The sequence below is a fragment of the Ptychodera flava genome, chromosome 2, assembly GCF_041260155.1.
Source record: "Ptychodera flava strain L36383 chromosome 2, AS_Pfla_20210202, whole genome shotgun sequence".
Taxonomy (NCBI): Eukaryota; Metazoa; Hemichordata; class Enteropneusta; family Ptychoderidae; genus Ptychodera; species Ptychodera flava.
In genome coordinates, this window is record NC_091929.1 from 21821972 (window position 1) to 21844711 (window position 22740).

The 22740-nt window shown below is 37.3% G+C and overlaps 2 protein-coding genes across 2 annotated transcripts in view; one reads left to right on the forward strand and one right to left on the reverse strand.

Annotated features, from left to right (window-relative positions):
- Positions 1-268: 268 nt before the first annotated feature.
- Positions 269-12627, forward strand: LOC139116959 (uncharacterized). Its single transcript, XM_070679715.1, has 7 exons — positions 269-667; positions 8044-8305; positions 8686-8768; positions 9310-9334; positions 10794-10875; positions 11448-11469; positions 12341-12627. The coding sequence occupies exons 2-7, from the start codon at positions 8085-8087 to the stop codon at positions 12511-12513; spliced, it is 606 nt and encodes a 201-aa protein (XP_070535816.1). The 5' UTR covers positions 269-667; positions 8044-8084; the 3' UTR covers positions 12514-12627.
- Positions 12628-13260: 633 nt separating this feature from the next.
- The window catches only part of LOC139116954 (43 kDa receptor-associated protein of the synapse-like), a 30046-nt gene continuing 20566 nt past the window's right edge, over positions 13261-22740 (reverse strand). Inside the window, exon 6 of the mRNA XM_070679703.1 lies at positions 13261-20793. Coding sequence (XP_070535804.1) covers positions 20715-20793 — 79 coding nt within the window. The 3' untranslated portion in view covers positions 13261-20714. The remainder of the gene's footprint in view (positions 20794-22740) is intronic.

Sequence of the window (22740 nt, forward strand, 5' to 3'; positions counted from 1 at the left end):
AAATTGAAAGGGCTGTTTCCCGCTAGCTGAAATTGATCCTTTTCCGGAGACGAAGCTGTCAGAGCGAATTTCAATCGCACAACACGAGCTGGTAGCTCAAATTTCCTCTTTTGAATGGTGTTGTCGAGCTACATTACCTCGCACAAAATGCCGACCAGTTAGACTCCCTCCCACTTCGTGCACTTTTCAACTCAACTTACTTTAGTCCCTATTATTTTTTTCCAATTTTAGCCTTTGCGTGCCGCTCAATAAAAAAGACACACCCTACATGGGGCTCCTTCGTGTGAACCGCATAATAAGCAGAAATAATTCGATTGCGACATTTTGAAGCGAGCAAGCCAATATTTTTCAAATAGCTATTATTTGCAATTCCGGCTTCGCGCTACACGAACGTGGATACTGGCATCCGCCTGTGGATTTTTAAGGAGCTCATCGCCCGTTGTCGTCTGCGCACCTGTCAAACTCGAACAGTGTTTACGGCTCCATAGCAGTGGTAACTTAATCAGTGATCTGGCAACCATTTACGCGAAACAGAACAACGCACATCGCTACAGAAGTGTGCACCGAGCTGTTTTTGTTTTCGTTCTCGTGTGTTGACGACCAGTACCAGTCCACGATAGTCGTTTCGTGTAACATTGGACATTAATCTTGAACGACCTGGTTGCATGTGAGTAGACTTTTCCTGCCCATATATTCATCACTTTAAAATGCCAAGTAAGATTAATATATTTGTAGAATGACAAAACATAACCAATTTGGATTTTAGGTGTCGGGCAGATTTTTTACCAGTATCCCGTGGTAAAAACTCACTGCTCAAAGAAAACTCGGCCCAGAAACATACAAGGGTATCATTTATATCTTCGGGCGTCGATTTCGACGATCCGCACCAGCACTTGTGTCTGCGTTCGCTTTAGAATTGAATTAGGTATGAAAATTATAATTGCTTATTGCAAAAATCAATCAATCAATCAATCAATCAATCAATCAGTGCGCACATACCTTGCACATTTATTTGCATTTCAAGGCCTGTTGCAAAAATGGTGCATTGAAGATGCACTTCAGAATATATTGTAAACAGTTGTAAGTCAGAATATTCCGCTGCATTCATATATTCCTGTTCTTTCAAATCCGTATTATTCAAATGTGATGAGCTTAAACCATATATACCCCGTCGTTTTCGTTTTGTAATATACCTGGAGTAACAAAGAAAACATTATATTTGACACATCAATATGGAAGTTAAAATGTGTGCATCAAAATCGTCTTTTAACACATTATTTACTCCAGCATTGTGCATATCTCCGACGTTACCTCCTATCATGTCAAATCAGCGTCCAGATATTGCGTGTGTATGTGTGCATGTGTCTGTGTCTGTCATTTTGTGTATGCATGTGCGTGTGTGAATACATACACATACATACATACATACATACATACATACATACATACATACACACACACACACATACATACATACATACATACATACATACATACATACATACATACATACATACATACATACATACATACATACATACATACGTATGTACGTACAGACAGACAGACATACAGACAGGTCTACATAAAGGTATGCACCGGGGTGTTGGCAGGTAGTATATGACATTTTAGTTCGCTTTTTCTCTCAATGAGACAGGATATAGTCCATTTGAAGTAATACATTTATCACAAAGTACGGTATGTCTGTATTTGTTCACTGTTTTACTTCGATCGTTAATAACGGGGCACAGTGTCCTTTACAGGAAATCCACATGTTTGCTTGTTCACACATGTAAAACCAACCTTGTACTCAGTTATCCATTGATAAGTACAGCTGTGTAGAGCCAGAGCACTCTAAAATGACTGTTTCCTGAAATAAATCACCAAAACATAGAAACTGGGTTTACAAAAAATGACTTCGTTACCCGTCCTGCGTATTTTGTCTTGCGTATTTTGATGATATAGGCTTAGGCCTGTAGTGAAGTATTTGTAACTTCAAGCATTTTACGTCCCGTGTTCACAAGGGGGACGGGTTATTAAGGTTGCAAATACCAAGTGTCAAAGCGATGTATGTGTACGTTTCTTCAGTGAGCGTTTTGGCATGTCGTGTCCTCCTACGATCACATGTCCTCGTTTAGTTCAATCTGGGCCTAGTATACCTTTCAGTTATACTAGTCCCAAGTTTAATTTAATCAGTTTGATGGACCCACATTATTTCTCTTAGCAAGCAAGAATATAATAAAAGTCAGGGGTCACTGTGCAAATTTCGGCAATAGAGAACAAATTACTATAAATTTACCGATATTTGAAATGACAAATGTCCGCTATCCCCATGTTAACTCAATGGCGAACCTTTTTTTTTATTTTCACAAAATTAAGACGGTGAAAACTTTGCCTAATTAAAGAGCTTCTAATCAAAACAAGTTCCCTGTAAGCGATAGACCATGGCCAGAAAGTCCGAAAATCTATCCCGAGGTGAATCCAGCATAAAAGCGAGTAATATGTTCTTAAGGCAGTATGCGCCTCAAATTGAAAGACTTAAACCTTCGCCCAAACTTTCCTAAATGAAACTTTCAACCATTCTCTTACCAACTCAACAATAAAAATCGGGGGCTCACCTTGCAAAGTTTGGAACCAGCGAAACAAATTACCCAACATTTTGCGATATTAGTTGAAATTCAAAATGGCCGCCATCAAGTTCCTGCATTAACTCTATGGGGGAAAATACAATTTTGAAATTTCTAAAAACTAAGCCAATGAAAGTTTTTCTTTCTCCAGGAATTCTAAAATGAACTCCGGTAGATCAGAAAAGAATTGTAGAAATTTGAGAGTCCGACGATCTGTCCCCGAGGCGCGTTCTACCTGAAATGTAGGCCTAGACCAATGTAGCCGGTACACACCCAGTGACTCTAACATTTGACATTTTTCGTTCACTTATATTAAGTATTAGTCTTAAATCCAGTTAATACCCAGTATTCAACCTATCAACACATCTTATGTTTGCGTTACGTGCACGTCACCGTAAGGTACGTACTTCTGTTCATAATTTACCTAAAATAAACGCTGAAAATAGGAGTTTGTACGGTTTTCAATTAAGGTAGAACGCCCCTCGGGGACAGATATTTGGACTCTCAAACTTTTTCAATTCTTTTCTGATCTACCATTTTAAAGCTCTTGATGTAAGAAAACTTTTTACCGGTTTAGTTTTTCGAAATTCGAAAAATTTATTTTTCTCCATAGAGAAATGGCGACCATTTTTAATATCGGTAAATCATGGGTTATGTGTTTCTCTGGTACCACAATTTGCACGGTATCCCCGATTTTTATTCTTGATTTTGAAAGACAATGGTTGAATGAATTCCTTGAGGAAAGTTTGAGCAAAAGGGTAAGTCTTGAACTTTCGGGTCGCATAGGCCTGTTACCTTAAGATAGAATACGCCTCCGAGGACTGATATATATTTGTTCAACTGGTCTTGTCTACCGCTTATGGGGGCTCATTTTGTAGCTCTTGGAGTATGCAAAGTTTTCACGGTCTCTTTTTTTATAAAAATGAAAATTTAATTTCTCCCTCTAATTAATTGCGGCCATTTTGAATTTCAAATGCTCGAAGCTGTACGTTTTAGGTCATTTGTTTCCACAGTTCCGAAATTCGCAAGGTGACTTCCGATTTTAATTCTTTATTTTGAGAGTGGTTGAAAACTTTTCTGGGGGAATGTTTGAGTACAAGTTCAAGTCTTTCAATTTCGAGGCTTATAATACCCTAAAACTGCGGCCATACCATACCATACAATGCACATCTCTTCATATCTCCAGTGCGTTGTACGTTTTCACAAAGACGCGTACGAGATCTAATTTTCTGTTAAGCTTTCGGAATGATTGTAACTTATAAATATTTATGAATTGTAACATATTTTCCGAAAAAGCATAACAGTGAGCATTATATGAGCTGAATGAGTAGATATCATAGTTTAAAATCATGGGTCTTTTCAGCACGTTTTTTTCATCCGTGGATTCACATACCATACTGTATACGAGGAAAGAAGCATCCCTGAATTTCACGATATTTCGATGTTTTCCTGTCACTGCTGGTTGCTTTTTTTCAAAACAATCTTGAAAGAAGAAGAGCGGAATTTGAAAATTTGACATCGACCTGACGCGCCGTCATGTCTTCCATGGTGCATTTAAGCAATAAGCACACCCGGCGACAGTATACCACGAGATTTTGACCAGTTCACGACATCGACCGATAGCGAGTGCATATATGAAGTGAACTGGTCAAAATCGAGTGGTATACCGTCGCTGGGTGTGATTTATTTCTATTATATCATAACAGTATATTGAAATCCTGGCGTGGAACGTCAAAAACTGATTTTTGCTCCAGCTGAGAGGTCGCGCGTATGCCAGCCGTGGTATATCACCAATATACAAAGATTCTTTTCGCGTCTGGACCCAATCAGATCACTGTATTTGCACCATCAATATACTTGTATAATATAATAACTCTCTGATATTAACATTGTTCCTTACACAATACATTATTTTGTTTTTTCTCCATATGACTTCTTAACTAACAGTGATAGCCTTGTCAAAACAATGCTTTGTACACACATAATGTTGATGTTTATTTATGTTTGTTTATTTATTGATCCATTTATTTATCTTTTTATTTCTTACTTATCATAAAACCCAAGAGGCAAAGTCCAATAACAGGATGCACATTCAATGTACAAATCAAAACGAACAGCTACAAGACAAAACTACGAACAAGAACATAATAATCAGATGTCTCTTAGACTTTTAACATTTCAATGTAGCTGAGGGTCAAGTTTTAAGAAGTTCTGATGTATAGAAACGAAATTTGTGCAAATTTTGAAATTTCGACCGAGTGACATAAACAGCAGACGATATTTTCCCGCCAAAATCGCAAATGGGAAATAATTAGATATTTCACCTCCAAGATGAAAATTTAAACAAAACCAAATTGCTAGTAGCTATAAAATAGCATTAAAGCTGCCGTCCATAAGATTATAGGCTTTTCAGCAAAGATAAAAGAAAAGTGGATAGTTATGGAAGTTTAAAAACAGTAAAACTTGCAAAAAGATCAATATCAAAAATGATAAACAGTATTTAAGATGTAAAGCTTACATCGCCCCTGATAGACATTGTAATGAACAATGTTGGCAACAGAATTCTAGTTGGGAGATAAATTCATTTGCCTAGAGAAAGAGAAACAGAACAAGATTTTTCTCACACGAAAGTACAGAAAAAATACAAGGAGAAATGGGGCTAATAGAAATGTAAGTATTTATTATCCCCCCTCCCCGAGCTAAACATGCAAGATTCTGTCTTTTAAAACACGCAATCATGAAAAATCCAAATTTAAAATGCACGAACGTCATAATACTATAGTATCATCACCACTTTGATATTGTAAGGTACCCGCCCGTGTCTTCCAAGACATGTTTTCATACTCGTAATGACGTTTTCAGTACTTCACGTAATATGAAAACAGCAATGAGGTCACCTTTGTTACGTCTGCAAATCAACATATTTCGTACTGAACGCTCAGCGTGACTCTCTACTCGAGCGCCACCAACGTCGTATGCGAGACGTAGACTGGATGTAGAGTGGATCTCTCACTTGTTGAATTGTTACTGATGACTTGGAGTCTAGATTTTACAAACTTCCCACAATAATGAAAGCATTACACATAAAGGTAGTGTTGACAGATCAAAATCTGTGCATTTCAACATGCTTCCAGAAGAAATAAAAATAGCATAACGAAAATAATCCAAAAGTTGCCATACCGAAGTATATATTTGCCGCAAATTAGAGAAATCCAAATTAGCTAACGTATAAACGGCGATTATGGGGAACAATTTGACATTCTTCCTGGCAATTTTTTACAGAAACTGTCCTGAAATAAATAAACAAATGAATTAATTAATTAATAAATTATTAAGTATACCGATCGGTCAGTTTGCTAAATTTGATATCAACTGGAAAAACGAAGATCATTTCACGTAGTAAGAAATTACAGATAACGTCAATTGAAATTCTGTCCTGCTTTGATGATTAAAATTGCAAAAACACACACAGAGCAATCAAATCGCCGAGGTGACCGTTTAAACGTCGACAACAGCCATCCTATTTTCCTAGGACTATGATCTCCCCGGGCTATGGGGTTCACGAACGACAACGTCATGTGTATCAGTGTTCGAAAACCCACAGCTTCCGTTTTTCATCCGATAACAATAGTCGCTGATGCGTCAGTAAAAATCGAACTGTGTTCCGTGACCAGAAATCGGAAACTCGCAGAAGGATATCGGAGATCCTGTTTCCTCGCCCGTGGGTCGGTACATTGTATGCCTTCGTTGATTTACACCGTGTGGTTCTGTGTTTCATGTGAGATCTAAAATCTCTTCAATTGAAATGCTTGCACTCTTCATAAGCCTAACTGCAAAGGGTTTGAGGATAACAACATCGCACTTTACTTCATCACCCATTACGATAGGAAGACTCGAATTCAATGCCAACAGACGTTGAGGCATGAATTATTGAAAGAATGATTGCTGTATGCTGTATATTCATGTCAAATCGAGACGCCGTTGATAGTTTGCGTAGTCAGCAATAATAATCAGGCGACGCTACTTTATTCCATTGCTGCAAATATGTATCAAATGTAAAGTTCCCGGATGTATAGACAAATATTCGTAAAATTATATATATATATATATATATATATATATATATATATATATATATATATATATATATATATATATATATATATATATATATATATATATATATATATATACTGAGAATCTAGGAACTTGTAGTTGTCACTCTACAGGCTGTTTCATGCGCTAAGCAATCCTCCTGATGATTGCTTACCGCATGAAACAGCCTGTAGAGTGACAACTACAAGTTCCTAGATTCTCAGTATTACCGCCCTGCAGAAATGCATTGAGCACTATACTTTGCCTGTATTGACAAGCAAACCATTTTCGTATATATATATATATATATATATATATATATATATATATATATATATATATATATATATATATATATATATATATATATATATATATATATATATATATATATATATATATATATATATATTCGTTTGTAGGATATTACACACGTACCAATCTTCTGGTTCAAATAATTTATTATAACAGCACAACGTTTCGTCCTAAAAGTAGGACTTCCTCAGGTGCTACAGATCAAAAATTTTCAACACGGAGTAAGTCACAGTGATATTTAACGTACAAAAGTTACATGTCGGAGAAAATACTAAGTGACAGTATGGTGAAAATACAGGAGTTGTTTCTATTTGAACCAGAAGATTGGTACGTGTGTAATATCCTACAAACGAATTTATCATAACCACGTCACCGACAACACTGGGGACAACCTGAAAAACCACAGTCGAACATATATATATATATATATATATATATATATATATATATATATATATATATATATATATATATATATATATATATATATATATATAACGTTTGTAGATGTCCTCGGGGGAAATTATAATGCTCGATGCTATCAGCAGAGCGTTATAACAAATAAATAAATAAATAAATAAATAAATGAATACTTTGTACTCGAAGTAATTTGTGTAATTGTATATACAGTGAAGCCTGTCTAAACCGAATCCTGTCTAAACTGGAAGCCTGTCTATACTGAACATCTTTTCAAGTCCCTTCCACATGTAATGCCATGTTTAATGGACCTCTATAAACCAAACACCTCTGTAAACCGAAGTTTTCCTAGTCTCTTTGGTGTTCGGTTTAGACAGGTTTTAAAAATTATATAACACAAATATACATACATACATACATACATAGAGAGACAGACAGACAAACATACAGATTAATAGAGAGATAGATAAAGAGATAAATACGTACGGGCATGTCGAACGAACAGATAGGTGATACCTGAGTGTTTGGCCACCAATATCGATCCTACCTGTAATTTACGTATTTTTTTGTTTCTTTGATAATTTCTCAGACACACCACGCATCAACTGAACAGATTACACATAAATCGCTATGTCGTCGGACAACGGGAGGAGGCCACCAAAACGAAAGCACCGCCGAAAGAGGGCGCCAGGCTATCCGAAACAGGAGACCCGAGAGGAACTTCTCCACAAACTGACGAGCTCGGGAGACAGGTTGACAGCGGTGGACGAGCAAATACGTCAGCAGCTGACGTCACAGGAAATACGCGACTTGATGCTAGTGTTTGACACTTTCGACAGAGACAAAAAGGGGTAGGCTTGTAGTCAATCCGTCAAATTTGGATGATAAAGCGAAGTAACATCGATTTCTGGGGTGCTTGGAATTAAAGTGCTGCTGCCAAGGCAGTTAGTGACCTTTTCGAGAATGAAGTCCGTACGGGTCGTGGAATTATTATAACCTACTTTTCTTTTCATACGACTGTAGAAGAAAAAGATAACTATGAATTATTGCTTGGGTACACTCTTTTTCATATTCTGTCCTTCGGAAATTAAAATCTTTCTATAATTATCTATTCATTCCATTATTTCCAACCCTCCACTTCTAACGTCGTTCGACTATACCAAAACTGTTTTCACAAGGATATTTTGAGATGCTGCCTGTAAATTTCATTTATTTCCCGTTTTGTCTGTAGATGCATTGATAGCGAAGACCTGCGGCGGGCCATGCGAATTTTGGGGTTTTCCTTGACAAAGACAGAAATATACGATATGATAGGTGAGGTCACAGCTACTCGCAGTGTTGCTTGGATGGTCGATCGAAGTCAGACGTACGTACATACATACATACATACATACATACATACATACATACATACATACATACATACATACATACATACATACATACATACATACATACATACATACATACATACATACATACATACATACATACATACATACATACATACATACATACATACATACATGTACGCAGGCAGCTTACACTAATAAAGAATGAACATAGAAATATAATTTCTCTCGGTTCGATGGTACAGAGAGAAATTGGTGTCTTCATATTACGAGAATTTGTTACTTGGCACTAAAACTGCCACTCCTGGCGTATCCATTATTTAATGAATGAATGGAATGGAACGTAATTCATTTATTAGAATGGGAATATAGAGAAGACTTCATTAGTAAGAATCTTAATTTGAGCAAGACTGGCTGCATTCACTTTATGTTTATCATTTATTTGATTTCAAATAGTCATACGTTGATTAATGGTAACTCTTGTCTTCTGTTCGCTGTTACAGCCGACCTAGGCAGTGAGAGCAAAGGGTAGGTTGTGATGATATCTCTTTCATAAAATAGCTCAGAGTATTGAGTGTGTCTCGGTGCTCGCTCTTTGACCTTATCGTCCATAAATAATAGATAATGACGCTTCTTCTTTCAAAGCCTCAATTAAACTCTGCTATAAGCAACTCCAGAGGCGTGTCTGTTGACGGGGCATCGAGTTAAACATGCAGTGCATTGGCTTGAGTCACCATTCTATAAACTATTAGAAGTGGGAAAAAACATGCACGGCGCAAATCTTTCGCTATAATTGTCAAATCTCCTAAAATCGACGCGACATTCCAGAAACTTTGAGTATGTCGTGATGGTTTTAGCAAATGCTGTGAGAGAATATCAGGCGATGAAGAGTCGAGGTCTGGGGTCTACTATGTCAAACGATAGACGAATCTCGTATGAATTTTAACAGAAATGTAAAACATTTTTTTATCAAGTGGAGCGTATGATGAACCTGAACATTTGCTGTTTGACTGGTTAATTCTAAATATAACCGCTGTGAAATATCGATTACAAAAACAAATTATACAGCTCGCATAATATTACGCCATCGAGAACTCCATTGAAAATGATACTGGATATCAAATGTGATATCTTAATTATATTAAAAAGTTTTGTGTTTGAAAATAGAATCCGGATACCCTCATCTCAATATGTGTACCATACCAGTGACACGAAGTGCTATTTGAGTATGCCAAGTCGATGAAGTTCCCGCATATGCCGTGTGTTTACCATTCTCTGTGGCCAGCGTATGGTGTCAGGGTTTTGTCCTACAGTAACCCTATATGCTGTAGGGTGCGTTCGACTGTGAAGTTGGAAATTCTCTTCATGAATCTAGTCTTAGTGATGGCATATACTTTAAAGGTATACAGTCATCTGTAATCTAAATATACCCGTATATGGTCAAAGGGGCGTTCCTTGGTATTCAAAATGCCAATGTGAGGGCGCTGTTTATAAAAAGCGGCCATCCGCTTAAAATCTGTGATTGGTTAGATTTTCTCTTTCCATGGTAACTGTGGCAAAATTGGAACAGGTGACAGTATACCTTTAAAGCGTCCTTCTGCTCATCAACTCTGTCATCTGTGTTCAAATTATGAGCGACTGTGAAAGCCATTAACACGTAAATTTCTTAGCTTTATATCTACCGAGTTATTACTTAAACATGTATTACCCAGCCTTTCGTAATGTCTTGGCATTATGAAATATGCACGTAATTCATTTCGAGACATTCTAGTAAATCTCTCGGATGAATCAAATTTATCCACTCTAATTGTAAAACATTCCAAACGACCTTTGTTGAACAACAACATTCGCAGGCGTCAATGGCTTGCAAATGATGTAGCCTAGAATATGCATTTGCCGCTCAATTCATCCACTGCTCTATCATGTTTTTTATTTGTCAGCTATTCGTTCACTGATTTACTCGTTCCTTCATTTATATTCTCCCTAGCTTGGTCACATTCAACGAATTCTTGGAGTTCATTGTCAACAAACAGGGAAATGCACGTGACATCTACGATGAGATTATTCAGGTAGCTATGGAAACAAAGTTTAAGACGACAGAACAACTCAACGAAAATGTTAATTTTCATTCATTGTTACAACTTGAAACTTTTATCAAGTATTTATGTCTTCAGTTGCCTGCAAACTTACTCAAACGAAATGATCATTCGATGTTCACATCCTTTTTTGGTATATCACATGGCTGGAATATGGCGGGAATATTTTGCCGTTTTAGTCAGAAAGGCCTGACTCCGAATGACGCAAGTTTCAGGTGATTGTGGTAAGGGATGTCGCCTTCTGCCGTTTGTACTCTTTTTGTACAGATGGCGTGACGTCACAGGAGATGACGTAAACGAAACAAACGAGATATGACGAGAGTCAGCGCAGACGGAACAGACTAAAGAGTCAGCGCAGACGAACAGACAATAGACAAACAGATTTACATTCAGAAACGGAAAAAGTCGGATAGACGATAAGGCGGGTGAAAATTAATCAAACAAATATATCAATAATAAGCGTATATTCGTTTTATAACACAAAATATTCATGTCACTCCAATAACATTTAAAATTGTTTTTATTCCTCATATCTTACTGAACAGGGCTTCAGGATGCTTGACAGAGGTAAGAATAGAAACTTCGTGAATTGAAACTTCGTGAATTTGATATTTATACCGACAAGATGCTGATTGTATGTTCATAGAACGCCTCGATCCTATAATTTTTGATTATATGAATCCGGATGAAAGCTGATAGCTGAAATTCTTTGCCAATAATTTGCCGATAAAAGAAGAAATTCCAAGCAAATATGTTTACACTTCACTGTCATCATTGACACAAGTTGAAAACGACCAGATCCATTAATGCGTTGAGAAATCGTCAAAACAAGGATAATGCATAACGTGTTGAAACAAATTAATCGAGCATGGTGGTATGAGTCAACCGCAAAAGAATGATGATTGCCCCGAAAATAAACAACGATTGCGCACTAGATTTCAAAATTTCTGCGACTAAGTTCAATGTGTTCTGCCCGATCCTTGACGTCATGCAATGACTTTCTGTCGTTAACGTTAACCTTGGCCTTTTATTTTAGCGAACATGGAAACGCATTAGGGAAAAAGTGCCCTTCGGATATTTGGTCTGTTCAGCATTCAGAGAACACGGCATTGAAATAGGATATCTTTGCAATGAAGTCGTTTCAATCATGAGTGAATGAATAGAGAACAAACAAACAAAAGAGTAATCATCTGCATACCTACATAGATACACAGATAGATAGATACACACATACACATGCATGCATACATATACAAACCTGCCAACCTACGTACCAACAAACATACATACATACATACATACATACATACATACATACATACATACATACATAAATACATACATTTACATACATACCCACCCTTTGTAATATTAAACGTAGTGAGTGTACTGCCACATGTTTATATAATACACACGTTTCACTTGTTGTCATCCGCAGAGGGCAAAGGTCACATAACTTTCGCCGACGTCCGGAATGCGTGCGACGAACACGGCATCCGCTTCTCAGACGTCATGATCCAAGAAATGCTCAATGAGGCTGACGTCAACGGCGACAATGTTATAGACAAAGAGGAGTTTATTAGCGTCATGTTGAAAACTAATCTATTTTGAAAGCACAAACTTTCAGCAAGACAAAATGGGTATTCTCTGCTTACGGATGTCATATAACTAGAATTCATTTAGTGGAAAAGTTACTGAATGTTTAATAAAGTTCTATTTTACGCACCTGTCGTTTTGACATTGCAGTGGTTAATGTTCTTGTGCTGCAGGGATTCGGTTATTCACCCATCAATAAATTTGATAAATGCTTTGGCATCAGATAAATCATACATTAAAGACTCACTCGACCAGATTCTAGTTCAATTTGCATACTTCCATTAAGGTAGTATGCGCCTCGGGGACAGATATTCGGACTCTACCATTTTACGATTCTTTTATGATCTACCACTTGTGGGAGCTCATTTTAAAGCTCTTAGAGAAAGAAAAACTTTTCACCGTCATAGTTTTCGAAGATCGAAAATTTTATTTTTCCCCATAGAGTTTACACAGGGATGGCGGCTATTCTGAAGTTCAAATATCGGTAAATGTAAGGTAGTTTGTTTCTTTAGTACCAAACTTTGCACGGTGACCCCTGCACTATTTTTATTCTTTTTGATTTGGTAAGAGTATAGTGAAAGTTCCATTGAGGAAAGGTTGAGCAAAAGTTTGTCTTTCACTTTCGAGGCGCAGACTACCTTAAAACATAGAATTGTCCCCAATCATAATCCCACTTGACTAAATATGGCATTGTATGACGTTGTAAGACCATTGACGCAGTCTGACTTGTGCAAAGACAAGAATAGGACAAGATTGCAAAAATTGGTGACAAAATGGTGTGGTACTTTATTACGCAGTTAGTTACAATGGATGTGTTTTTACTCTGAAGTATGATAAAGGCCATGAAAATGAGATGTCAAGAATATTTGAAGGCAAAATCAGTCAAAAGCAAAAAGGCGACAACAATGGCTCGTGATAAGAAAATTGCCACAAGCTCTTTTTTATCTTTGGAGGAAGAGATCTTTGATACGGAAATAAAACAAAAGACTGAATCACCGACAGTTTCAATACATATCTCCATAAAGTTATATGGAGATGTTTTTTCAATAGTTCTTCCTGTTTCATGTGGTGATAATTTCTGAGTAAAGCTTGTGACATTAAAATATCTCAACAAGAAATGATCGCAGTTGCAATGGTTAAAAATAGCATTTTAACCTTTAAACAGGGAATGACAAGAAATGGCAAACTCCCTCTGACAGTTCAATGATTCAACGCAGCTGTCCAGTACATGGCATTATGTACTAAATATCACCCAAATAATAACGTTTAACAAGTAGATGACCCGATGTGTTATACTCACAAAATATGTAAAACAAAATAACTCAGTATGTAATACTAACCCAGCATGTAATAACACTTAACTCAGTGTGTAATATAAACCAAATATGTAATAACACTTAACTCAATGTGTAATATAAACCAAATATGTAATTACACTGAACTCACTATTTAAAACTAACCAAACATGTAATAACACTAAACTCAAAATGTAATACTAAGTCGATATGTAATAACACTCAAATCAATATGTGATACTAAGTCGATATGTAATAACACTAAACTCAATATGTAATACTAACCCAAAATGTAATAATACTTAACTCAACATGTAATACTAGCCCAGTATGTAATAACACTTTACCCAATATTTAATATTGTACCAGCCCAATGGTTACTTATTTGGTTGACACAGCATAGGTTGATACTATATGTATTCCATACTCATATGGACTAGAGAAAAGGGCGGGTTTTGAATTGGAAACGTGGTGACAAAGTTCAGTTGACTTTTGTATGAATTTTATCAAGAATGCTTCCGAAAAAAGTTACAATGAAGGTTTCATCATTTTCGTAGAAGTATAAAAGCACTGGTTTACTTACTACCTTAACTACTTCTTACATTCTCTGTAACATAATGACATATATCGGACATTTGGCTTGCCAACAACATGCACGCATGTGTCCGACGTGGATTATTGTTGTTGAAAAGTGAATTCTAGAACGGACGTACATTCACCCGTCGAGGATGACAATACTGGTACACAAATATGGCTGCTGTACTGTCATTCTGGACGCTGTCCGATGATCAGCTGTTAAAGGTATACTGTCACCTGTAACAAATTTTGCCACAGTTACCATGGAAAGAGAAAATCTTACCAATCACAGATTTTAAGCGGGTGGCCGCTTTTTTAAAACAGCGCCCTCACATGGGTATTTTGAATACCAAGGAACGCCTCTTTGACCATATATGGGCATATTTAGATTACAGGTGACTGTAAAATCTTTAACGATAACAACAAGAGTCTGTCATTGGAATACTGAACAAATAGGAAAATAATCACCAAAAGTTACAGACATTTTTCTTTTTATTTAAATACAGAAATCTAAGATTAAGGTTAACTAGTATTGCGTTATTTGATATCTTAAAATACAATCATTGAAGAGACTATCAGGCGACGGTTGGTTTGTCGGTTCTTCATTCTTACAATCTCCCTGCAAAGTTTTTTCCAACGTCACATAGCTTTTGTTCTCGTGTAGATGACGTCACAAAAGTTTTGCTAACTTACATTATATACGCGAACGGATGCGATGTGGAAACACTTTCCATGTGTACTGGAAAACATGCAATCGTGTGCTATTCGAGATATCTACGGCCCCTAACTGATTAAGTATTTATCAAGAAGCCTGATTATTTTACTTCAGCAAAGACAGTCAGGAAGAAAACAAACAATGAATGACAAACAAAAGTTTGACTATGTATTCACAAATTATCGATATTGAATTTATTTTTGTATAAATTTATTTATATTATTTCCCCCTTTTACCATATACTTACAATAAGAAGATTGATAATATTTTTGGAAGACTGGTGTTAGCCTGGGTAAAATAATTTTGGCACAGAAAAAGTTACAATCCTAATGTCCAATTAGCTCAGATCGGAAGCTGTTATCCAATTGGTTGGCTGAATCTTACCGTTATAATTGGATAATACAAAAAGACTCCCTAAGTTGCTGTGAATAGTGACAATCGACCAATCATATATAACCTTGCGATCGCGCTGCACATCAGCAGACTAAGATAAGTGTACCAAAATTTAGGAAAAAAGCAAAGATGTAGATTTCTTTACTTCTCATAACCGTGCAGCCGTCAAAAATAATTCTCAAAATATTCTGTTAATTAGAGTTCTCTTGCTTTGAAAAAGCATAAATTTGTCACCAGCTAAATCGCATTAAGATTACTTTGCAGAATAAGGTAGTATGTAGTGCAAGAATCTTTTTCATGAGTCATCTTCTACCATTTTTATGTGAACGTTTGTAGTTTGGTGAAAATTTTCTAGTCCTTTCATAAGAAAGGTTTCTAGTTACTTCAATTCAAATCACACCATTAGAAGCATCACACCAGTCGGTAAATTGTAAACACTGCACACGCGTTATTGAATTGTGAAATACTAAAAAATGCAGTTGCATATTTTAGTCTTACCTTCTGCAGGTGTTGTTGCGTTAATTTGGTATAAGTTCATGATCAGTGTCAGAAGCCTTTCATGGTGGTTTGTTACATACTGGAGGGAAAAACTTATCTAAATACTTTGTTTCGTCAAATTTCAAGCCTTTATCTAAACCATGTCAATGTATTTTGAACGTATATTATTATCGATTAATATAGTCATATGTAAAGATTTTATCATTCGCTTCTTACAGTTAAATATTCGTAGTACCGTGTGGCTACCAACGTATTATGAAGCTTGTAAAAATTCACTTTTTGGTCGTTGGTGGCGATGTCGTGGAGCAGAATATCATTCGTTCCCTCTACAGACTCGCCACATTTTGACTCTGTTCACCATTGCTGTCTTTTGACAGAGTTAAATTGACAATATGAACTTAAGAAAATGCACATATCACATTTCTTGCAAACATTATTTGCATTATTGCATGAACAGTCTGATAATAAGAATATTTGCATGTCTAAATCTAGTTCCTGTTGCCTGCAGCATGACAACTTTATCGTACTTTCTGCGCAGGTTCTGTGGTCCTTTGTCCTTTGCTTTAAGGATGTACGAGCGGTATATACGCGCGCGTGGAATTTGTCACTTCCCATAGGATTACATTGAAATTTGCTGGAAAATCAATTCCTACTATTGTAATTTTCATGAAAATTTGCACAAAGTTCAGTCTACAGAAATAAATAATAGTGATCAAATTAAATGATATGGTCACCGCGCTAAATTTTGAGATAAACTGCATTGAATTATTTCGTCCATGGAAAATGCATTGGTGAAAAAATGCTGACTTAGCATTTTTTCTCATAAATGGCAAAATTCATGGTCATGTATCTCACAAACACATTTTGATAATACTTACAAAGGAGAATCCAAAATCGACAATTTAGAGAAATGACATTACTTTTAATTTTACCGATCGTACATCCTTAACCGCTAAATAAAACAGAAATGAGATCTACTCGGCCTCGAAAATCACGCGGGAGTTCAAGCCCGCAATGCTATCTTGCTTACTGCTAAATAAAACGCAAAAATGAGTTCTACTCGGCGTTGAAAATCACGCGAGAGTTAAAGCCCGCAACGCTATTTGGCCGATGTTAGGCGACCAACTCGTAGAGACAGAACAGTACCAGCTGGTACTCATACATTGCATTCAGCCTGCCCTGCTGGAACACATGTTAAATGGACATCAAGTGTAACTCTAGACTGTATTTTTTCAGATCTTTGTTCTGTAAATTTACTCCCTAGATCACGCTAATTTATACCAATGATTCTCCTTGTCAACAAAGCCTGTATTGTATGATGAGTATAGTTTTTGTTGACAGGTGTATCCAATTCAAGACTTAAATTCAAATTTGTTAAAAAATGCTGTACATATACATGTAGCGGGCTGTGCCGTACTGGGTGAGTATTAGTGAATAGGATATTGCGGTTGATCTATAGAACAAACATGCTGAAAAATGACCGAAAGTTTAACACAGCTGTAGAGCTGTAAAATCGAAAGATGATGCAGGATGACACACCACAGGGTAAATTGGAATGCTTAGCATTTGACATTTTGTCGACGCGTTCGCGCTTACCACGGGTTTCCGCGCCTAATTGGAAAGTGCAAGCTTTGTGCCCAATGCTCCGGTGAAAGGGCTTGAAAGATTACCTCAGGGGGATCTATCTCATGTCGTGTGTAGTGTAAACTTCCTCATGATGAGATACAGCTCCACCAAGTTTTCTGCTTCTATCGCGATCTCGACTGTGAAAAGCTTGGCCCTATAAACACAGTCCGTCATCACTGTGGCCTCCGCCCACATCCCAAATCTACGATGGTCTTTGCGGTACTGCGCAAGCGTGCCGATACGCCGAGGGAAATACACACATGTGAAACACCTAAATTTGTTTTCTTGGTTGGCGGTCTAGGTTGCTAAAACTCAGACCTGACAAAATGATAGAAACTGATATTAATTTACCGACTTATCAACATGGTATTCGGATTATCCCGCCATGTTTTTGGGGATGGACCCTTCAATCTTGGGAGGGGTCGGTAAGATTGCGCGATTCAAAATTTGACAATAGTCCGGACTTTGCAAGTACTTTTTACATTTCAATATTATATATGGCCGACCTTTGTGTTAATATATATTTTGAAAGCTACATGTCTGGATATTTTATAGTACTCTTTAGTCTTTATAGTCAAATTTTGCCAACCCCCTCTAAGACAAAACGGTCGACCCCTTACAACAGGGAATGTATTATGGTGACCTTAAAAGCTTATCAGAAGCCCTAGATACTGGTTCGTACAAGGTTCGGCGTTCCTGTGGGAGTGATCTCAATTTCAGTTTTGAATAACAACCGATACTGCTCTCTCCCGCTGACACAGTGACCTAAAGCTACCAAAAGCGTTTAAGGGCGCCTGAACTCGACTCGGATCTTCCGCCAAGTAGAACCCCATCTGAGTCTCTTTAAAGTCAAAAGTTCAAGACTGAGAATCCGCTCCCCTTGCGTCTAGTAGGTGATTGACCTTCTTGTGGGTGGTCCTGTTAAAATACTGTGTATGTGCCTAGAAATGAGCTCAATCCCGCGACTATACTTCTCTTAGTGGCAAAGATGAGTTGACATGACGAACACGGAGACCTTTCGTTCCAAATGATCACAAAATTTGCTTATCGAATGTATATGAAACAAGTCATCGTTGATGACACAGTCCCCACTTGTTAATGGGTACTTTGATTACATGTCCTAAGAGGATAGAGTCCTCTTCATTAATTAGGTCTGTGTTAAAAATACTTTGATACAGATGGCGCTCAATGGCCAAGAATGAGTTCCATGGTGATGAAAACATAAAACCAATGTAGGCCACCATCCTAAAGTTCATAAAATGAGTCAGCTAGGAATTAATCAACAGGATGTTGCAAAACATTTTTGCATACAATTCTAACACTTGATAGATTATCACTGGTACCATATTTCATAAAGTTTGATGCAGTATTTACAACACTATGAGATCAACATCTGTATCAAGTTTCATCACATTTGACGCTGTATTAATTTGTGGCTATATCATCCTAATTAGGAAAGTTCATTACTTATGCAATTACAAATTAATTAAAATGACACTGATAAATGTCTTTTCAATGTTAAAGCAATGTGACCTTAACATCAGTTAACATCTGTATAAAGTTTCATGAATTTGATGCAGTACGTATTTCTTGACATATCAGCCTACTTACGAAACTTCAATAATTGACATGTTGCTGCTACATGACGTGAAACAAATTGACGAGCATATGTATGAAATAGGTCAATGTCCTTGTACCAACTTTGAATGATACTGGTGGAAATATGTCTGAATTATGGCTCTGTACATCTGAAAATTGTAACAAAATCACCGCCATGCAGCGATATTTGATCTTACTGTTTAAAAAATCAACATGTATATGTATGACGTAAGTCAATGTACATGTACCAACTTTGAATAAGATCAGTTGAGACTTGCCAGAGTTATGGCTCTCGACATGAAACAACCATAACAAAATTGCTACCATGTGGCCATATTGGACCATCTCGTGAAACCAATCGACATACATATGTATAAATAAGTCAATGTCCTTGTACCAACTTTGAATAAATTTGCTTGATACATGTCTGAGTTATGGTTCCGGACATGAAAAAATCGGAAAAAATGGCCACACGGCGGCCATATTGGATTGTATCATAAAACAAATCAATGTGCATATGTATGACATAGGTCAATGTCCTTGTACTAAGTTTGAATAAAATCGGTGAATAAAATTAGTTAAGACATGCCCAAGTTTTGGCTAAGGACACAAAAAATTGTAACAAAATGGCTGCCATGCAGCCATATTGGATCATATCAAGAAACAAATTGACATACATATGTATGACATAGGTTAATGTCCTTGTACCAACTTTGAATAAAATCGGTTAAGATATGCCTTAGAGTAATATGGCCCTTGACATGAAAAAATCGTAACAAAATGGCCGCAAGGCAGCCATATTCAATCGTATCACATAACACATTGACATGCATATGTATGACATTAGTCAATCTCCTTGTACCAACTTTGAATAAAATCCGTTGAAACATGTCTGAGTTATTGCTCTGTACATGAAAACATCGTAATAAATGGCTGCCTATCTAGCGGCCATATTGGATCGTATCACATAACAAATCGACGTACATATGTAAGACATAGGTCAATGTCCTTGTACCAACTTGAATAAAATCGGTTAAGATATGCCTGAGTTATGCCTCTGCATATGAAAATATTGTAATAAAATGGCTGCCTGGCGGCCATATTGGATCGTATCACAAAACAAATTGATGTGCATATCTATGACATTGGTCAATGTCCTTGTACCAACGCTTGATAAAATCGGTTGCAACAATGTCTGAGTTATGGCTCTGTACATGAAAAAATCGTAATAAAATGGCCGCCTGGCGGCCATATTGGATCGTATCACAAAACAATTGATGTGCATCTGTATGACATATGAAGTAATCCTTGTACCAAGTTTGAATGAAATCGCTTCTTGCATCTCTAAGATATCTGCGTGAACGGACGGACGCACGCACGGACGCACACACGCACGGACGCACACACGCACGGACATGACCAAACCTATAAGTCCCCCGGACGGTGTCCGTGGGGACTAATAAAAAGAATATTACACAATGTCTATTGTAGATTTTCAACCGTCGGTTAATATTTTACACGAAGACTGGCTTTACTAGGGTTCTGCGGCAGTCGGGGCATCCCTTGGAAACGCTTGAGTACGACTCCAGACAACTGGATTGAAGGATACAAAACAGATGAAGCATATCAATTGACAAGGAAATATAGAGTTTCAAAACGGAATGCCATGCATTAACAAAAGACATAAACTCGTGGTGGAATTTAGAAATCGATCTAGCCAACACACTCGCTACTGAAAGACTCTACTCTAAAAACGGCCCATTTCTGTGAACCATGCAAACCTACTGCCTAGAAACGCTGAGGTAAATTTGGGTGACAAGGACTGAAAATCCTCGGATATGTTCTTGCGTTCATTCCTACACGGCATGAGAAGTCCTTTCAAGCAGAGAAGGCCGTTCATTCACCACAACACTAGCACACCTCTTACAAAACTTCCCACGGGCTATAGTTTACTATGTATTCGTTTAACATTGTTCGTCGCTCTCTAACTTTTCATTTCGAGAATATATAACAGTAGGTATTTGGATAATAGGATTACTGAGAAATGTACGTCGTGATCAAACAGGAATGATTTATGGGGGATGGATTAAAGCATAGCCGATCTGATCTGCTTTGCTTGTTCATTTCCTATTCTCTTTCCAATCACAATTTATTCAACATGGTCCGAGCGTTTGTTACAATGGTGTTATTCGCTTGTGTGGGTGTGTTGGGGATCGTGTATACGAGATAAATCTGCTTTCCTTGGCACCAGATCCGTTGATTATCGCTTATCATCTACAGGCACTCGGGTTGAGGTTGTAATAGTTCTCATAAACGTGCATGTGAGAGGAACTTATACCGATATTACTACATTCATTACTCCGTTGTCGTCATTCCTATTTCTTGATTATCTTATGTTTAGTCGCCAAGGGGATAAGAATGTCAAAATTAGCGATTATCATTGGCGGATTTTTTAGTATCGCACAAATTTGAAACAGCTCTGGATAATTTATGCCTTCAGATTATTACTAAAACAGAACGACCATGCAGCATAGCGACGACTACAGCAAAGATGATGGTTTCATAGTGGTGGTAGTAGAATGGAGTTGAAATTAGAATTACAAAGATGAATGCTCTTTCGGAAGAGTCAGAACATTTCTTTTCTTGAAAAGATATGATAATGTGACAATTTCAATGATCCATTATGGCGGCGTCTGTGTGAGGCGTTCTCGTGCAGCCTCGTTTTGATAAGTTCGTCTCGTTTAATTTCGTAGAAAATTACGGATTCGTCCGGTGAATAAAAACGGAATGAAAATACAATTTTCATTAAGGAGAGGTGTGTGTGAAACATCTTGGTAATTTCCTAAGACTGTTTTATGAAGTCGTCAAAGGGAAGTGAGTAGGCGTAACACCATCGGCGCAAGAAGTATGCAACTTTACACCGCGGATATTGAACGTGATGGGAGGGGCGGGGGGTTTGTCGTGCATTAATCTGTAGGCATAGAAAGTACGAGTATGTCAAATCATGTATGAAGATGATGATGGTGATGATGATGATGATGATGATGATGATGATGATGATGGTGATGGAGATGATGACGACGGCGACGACGACGACGACGATGATGATTATGATGATGATGATGATGATGATGATGGTGATGATGGTAATGGTGATGGTGATGATGATGGAGATGGTCATGATGATGATGATGATGATGATGACGACGATGACGATTGGTGGTGATAATGACGATGATGATGATGATGGTGATGATGGTGATGGACGATGGTGGTGATAATTACGATGATGATGATGGTGATGGTGATGGTGATGATGATGATGATGATGATGATGATGGTGGTGGTGATGGTGATGGTGATGGTGATGGAGACGATGGTGGTGAGGATGATGATGATGATGATGATGATGATGATGACGATGGTGGTGATAATGACGATGATGATGATGATGGTGATGGTGGTGATGGTGATGATGATGATGATGATGGTGATGATGGTGATGGTGATGGTGATGATGATGATGATGATGATGATGAT